Here is a 5,169-nt window from a genome sequence, read left to right as displayed (position 1 = left end):
TTACGATTCCGAACAAATGATTTTTATGGTGGAAAATTGATTGTTTATACATTATTTATTTATTATGCAGCTAGAAAATGCTCGTGATTTTTAAAAATCTAAATTTTCATTGATGTCATCAATCTTCCTCCAAAAGTAAACTATTAAATTTTTTTTCAGATTTTAAAAATCCCCCCAATGAAAATTGTCAAACATCATCCAGAAAATACTTCTTTTTATATTCAATTCCACTTCAACGCAGCCACATTAACAGTTTTACGGAATATGAAAAAAATTTCTTATCACATCCGAAATTATAGTGAAGACACGTGTCTATCTCGCGCAATAAATTCTCTCCATATTTGTCCACCAAATATCCCTTCCATTCCTCACCATAAAATCATCCCACAGAATTTCGTGAATATAACCAATTGATAACGAGGGGGATTAGCCTGTTCTGATAGTGAAATATCTTCTAAATTTGGCAACTCGGCGCTTCAATCAGAAGAATTCCCGCAATTAGTTCCAAATCCCCCCAACACCAATATTGAATTACCATAAAAAATGAAGCTACAACATCCCGGAATTTTTTCTCATCACCGAAATATTCATCTCCGTCCTCCCGGCATAATAGCTTCAAATTCCCAGAACGAATGTTGACGCAAGCGTCGAGAGTGCGCCACTGTCCAATCCCCGTGGGTCTCTGTCGGTAACGCAGAGTCAAAATCAATCCGCGTAACAGCGTTGCCAGATTTTCACGAGCGGTGTGAATCTATCCCCCACAGGGGAATCACAACACAGTTATCGAGGATGAGAAAAGTGGTGTAATTTAAAGTATCTCGTTAAATATTCATAGACCCTTGGATCATGCGGATCCTCCACAACCCAAGTAAGTAATCTCTCACGACTGAAAAATTTTTCCCCCGCTATTTACTCACTCTTTTGACATTATATAACGCTGGCAATGTTTCTCCTCCCCTCACTAAGCACCCCTGATTTCCCCCCTAAAATATCCCCGCAATTTCAACGATAGTAATTCCAAAATTTTGACGAATAGCATGCGCCAATTGCTTCTGTCCCCGCGCCTTGATTTATTACCCCTGTCATCCCTAATGCTCCTCAATGTCAATGTAGATTATCGACATGAGTACCTGTCCACCAGCGAAATTCCGCATTACGCCACTTCGTGCGCTGGTTGCATTTCTATTCGTCGTGGCACTCTTCTGGTATAGAATTTTACTGGAGGATCGTCAAGACTAGATGTCTTCCTAACACTCTCAATTACCGACATGAATACTTGGCCGCCGAGGAGATTTCGTGTTACACCACTTCGTGCTATACTAGCATTCTCCATCATTCTTTTTCTATTCTGGTTACGACTGTTGAATGAGGATCCACCAAGGCCACCGTGCAGTGTACCAGAAAGATTTACCGAACGTCTGCATGAATTGGGTTACAGGTGAGTGCAAATATTGTTTTTAGGACAAATTATTTCGTCAAATTCAGAGAAATGAGCTTTACCGACTGATGGTAACTTACCAGTTAACGACAACTTGCCGGCTGATCATAACTTACCATCTGACGGTAAATAATCATGTACCAACAGTCGGTAAAGTATATACAACATTTGGTGCATTCTCCGAAGGAAAATTTTTCAATTTGGCCATTTGTTCTTTTTTTAAAATCATATTAGAGCTCACTTGGTACTGGCAAAACTCGGGCTCGTTCATTTTCTATGCTTCGGAGCCCTGTGGGGTCAGGTGCGCATAGGACGTGCATTGCCCTGGGCTCGTAGACTCGAACTCTGCATGGTGGATACACTGAGAGACGACGGATTGATCACAAAAGCCTTCAGGGAGGAGGGCTTGAGTGCTTCGTATTTGTATGCCTCAGGGATTTACAGAGTGCAGGAGCACGAAGTTGGCGAGGATGCTCCTAAACTCGAGATTGTCGTCTTCGAAGAGGACACAGTGGTAGGTGCACAAAGTAAAAGTTGAAATAGTATATTGTGTTACTAGTGCGTAAAGTTGCACTTTTTCACCTGCACGTGTGACATCCTATTTTTTGTGGTACCGGCCAAGTTCACTGTTCGAAATGATATAGTGGAGGTAATGTGGTTATTTTTGTGCACGAGTGCGTAAAGTTCAAGAGCGTGCGTAAAGTGACTTTCGGGTGCGTAAAGCGAAGCTTTACATTAAAGAGGGGAATTTATCTAGCGTTTCACATCTTTGTGAAGCCATAGGAAATGATTGGATGGGATTTGGATGAGGTAGGGGAATGGAGATTATTCTCAATATGAATAACCAGAAAATTTTTACTGAAAAAAGTGGATAGTCCAGACCAGGTTTTGAACCCGGGACCTTCCGCTTATGCATCGAGTGCTCTTCCAACCGAGCTATCCGGCTCCTAGCCATTTCTTCATTTCAAATTCCTGGTGGTAAAGCTTCGCTTTACGCACGAGAATTCTCTTTACGCACGCCGTGCAGAAAACAACCGCTTTAAGCACACTAAACCGTTTCGAAAAGTGCGTTTTTGAGACAGATATCACAAAAATAGTTCTATCACTTGTAGTTTAAACAACGAAACTTTTGATTTTTGTTAGACACAGATGGTAAGAAGGGTCGGTTGGACAAGACGCGTTCTTCCCCCCGATTGTGAGTTATCACCGAGTTTACAGTGCTTCCCGCCACAATTGGCGATACCTCCATTGCCAGCAAAGCAATTTGGTGGTCATCTAATGCCAGTACCGCGCGAGGGTATCGAGCTACAAAAGTACCACTATCCAAATGACTGGTGGCTTGAGATAAAGCCAACAGACTGTATCGAACGGAATCAGGATAGTACGTAAAGTGTTCCTGCACGCGAGTAAACTTAGACGTTAACATCGATAATGGGATTAAGGGTGGAAAGTTAATTGAGAAAGACTCACGGGGGAGCGTTTAACCCCCCCGTTAATAATGACTTATATGCCTGTATAAAGAGAATTGCGGGTGCAATTTCAGGATGAAATTGTGGGTGATACTCGTCAACCAGAAGTTTACAGCTGCTAGTCATAAATTTATCACATTCATTCTTCATTCCAGTACGATATTTCTACCAGTCATGGAGAACCACTTAATCAAGTTTTATAATTCATTTACAAAGCGCTAATTGCATATTGTAAGATACATTGGGACTAATGTGAAAGTAGATGCCCCACGCGGGCTAGGAAAAGAAAACGCTTCGTGCCACATTCTAGTCTTCTTTTTAATGTGATTCATTTGACTGTAATACAGTTTTGTAGTTCCTTTATCAGATCTTCCCCACAGATTAGATTTTACAAATTATACGATTAATAAATGAGAGATTATATCAGCAGTTGTCCGTCGTCAATAAATAGCATGTGACAATCGATATTTTGTAGTTTTGAGTGTTATGAACTTCGACATATTCTAGCGTTCATCGATCATCTGTCAGCTTCATCAGCACGTACTTACAGTGTCATCTGGAGGCTGAAAGATCATGCGGCCTCGATGTTGGCTGGTAAGTGTGTTGATCTTTGGCTGACCTTATTCATTCTGAATTGATCGTGTTTATCTTGTACGACAACTGCGGGTGGGAAAAGATACTCGGGCCGAATTTGTCCTACATGAGAGGGAACATGGATGTGTGATACTGACCTGACTTCCGTCGCACTGGAAACTTCACCAGTTGTTGATCATGTGCAATCGCCTATTGTCGTGGAGGAATGTCTTGTCAGCAGGGTTCGCTGACAATTTATGTCCCTCTGTCTGGTCAAAGCCAAGATGACGTTTTCCATTATCCACTGCACACTCTCAGAACTCAAGGAGTTGCACATTCACCGAGACCTGGATGAAATCCAAAATACACAGTTTACAAAGCGTTGTAGCGAATTTATCCAAATCCAGGGAATTATTGACTCAGTTTATCTTCTCGGAGAGTTGGAAATCCCGTTTTAGTTGAAGGAATTCATTCGGAGCGTCGGTTATTGATTTGTTGTTTATAAACAGCCAATTAAGTTTGTATATCGATGTGTGGGGTAGGGGATTGAGTCTACACCACATCCCGCTGAATTGCGGGAAACGCTTGCGTCCGAGACGTTTAATGATTTGTGTGAGTTTGGCATCGGCTTGAGCCCACAAATTTCTTGTGTTTCAAAAACCCGCGGCCTGACAATAATCTTTGAAAGCAGAATCACCTGTTCATTTCAAGTTTCACTTGCAGATGAATCACCTTTTACCAGTCGTAAATGTCCGCAAGATTAAGATAGTATTCTGTCATGATTTTTATGAGAATGATGATCATAATCCGGAAGAATCATGATAATTTATGTTCTCCTGTTTTTGTCTGTTCGTAAAGATAATAACTAGGGGTTTAAGTCTGAAGAACCATTGGAACGAAATTAGAATGAGAAAATGATCCTGTACACAGTAATATTTATGGAAAGGATCAAGATCAAGTTCTTCTATTGAATCGACATGTCTTCTGCAAGCATTATCTTACAATTAATGTGATCTCTAAGTTAATAATGAATGATAACTTTCAGTTTATTGATTTGCTCCATTAGTCTTGGGTGGCTGCCTACACAGTGACGTTTTTGGTTTCACAACAATAGAAAAACTAGTGTCTGAAATTAAGCTATTAAGACATGCATTTGAGATCTTCTAGATGTCTTAAGTCACCAAAAACGGCGTATGATTCCATGTCTTGATGGGGTTAATGTCATGCCGTAATATTGCCATCCTAAACCTAGTAACCTACTGACTAGTAACCTACTAGTCCTCAAGTGTACTGTATTTCAAGCCATCAGAAAACGACTTCTGGTATCTCCAAACGTCTTGTTTTAATCATCACGACGTCAGTGGATACGACTCACTTTTACGTTTAACGTCTTAAATAAAGGGCTTGAAGACACCTGCTTTTACAGGGAATAACTTCCCAAAATTCACTTTCAAAAACATGAAATAATCCATAAAAAAGATTTGAGGCTCACCTTAACTCTCGCTCGAGTAACGTTCGCCGTAAAACCAGCAGGCAGCTAAATGACGAGCATAACAAACTGGAGGGTCACGGTGCTTTCACTGAGAGCTCCTTCACTCTCTGAGGGTGGTACAACAGGGAAAGTTCCCCCGCGATATAAATTCTGCAACATTTTTCATCCAAATCATCGTTATTCGCCGGTTAAAATCG

The 5,169-nt window shown here is 40.9% G+C and overlaps 1 protein-coding gene across 1 annotated transcript; it reads left to right on the top strand.

Moving 5' to 3' along the window:
* The first annotated feature begins 730 nt into the window (after positions 1 to 730).
* On the top strand, positions 731 to 3,372 carry LOC107035602. The gene is made up of 4 exons (XM_015253089.1): positions 731 to 868; positions 1,114 to 1,438; positions 1,673 to 1,952; positions 2,582 to 3,372. The coding sequence occupies exons 2-4, from the start codon at positions 1,269 to 1,271 to the stop codon at positions 2,825 to 2,827; spliced, it is 696 nt and encodes a 231-aa protein (XP_015108575.1). The 5' UTR covers positions 731 to 868; positions 1,114 to 1,268; the 3' UTR covers positions 2,828 to 3,372.
* The last annotated feature ends 1,797 nt before the right edge of the window (positions 3,373 to 5,169 follow it).

Source organism: Diachasma alloeum, unplaced genomic scaffold (genome assembly GCF_001412515.2).
Source record: "Diachasma alloeum isolate Michigan unplaced genomic scaffold, Dall2.0 Dall_scaffold_00199, whole genome shotgun sequence".
Classification (NCBI taxonomy): domain Eukaryota; kingdom Metazoa; phylum Arthropoda; class Insecta; order Hymenoptera; family Braconidae; genus Diachasma; species Diachasma alloeum.
This window is presented reverse-complemented; position numbering and strand designations above follow the sequence as displayed.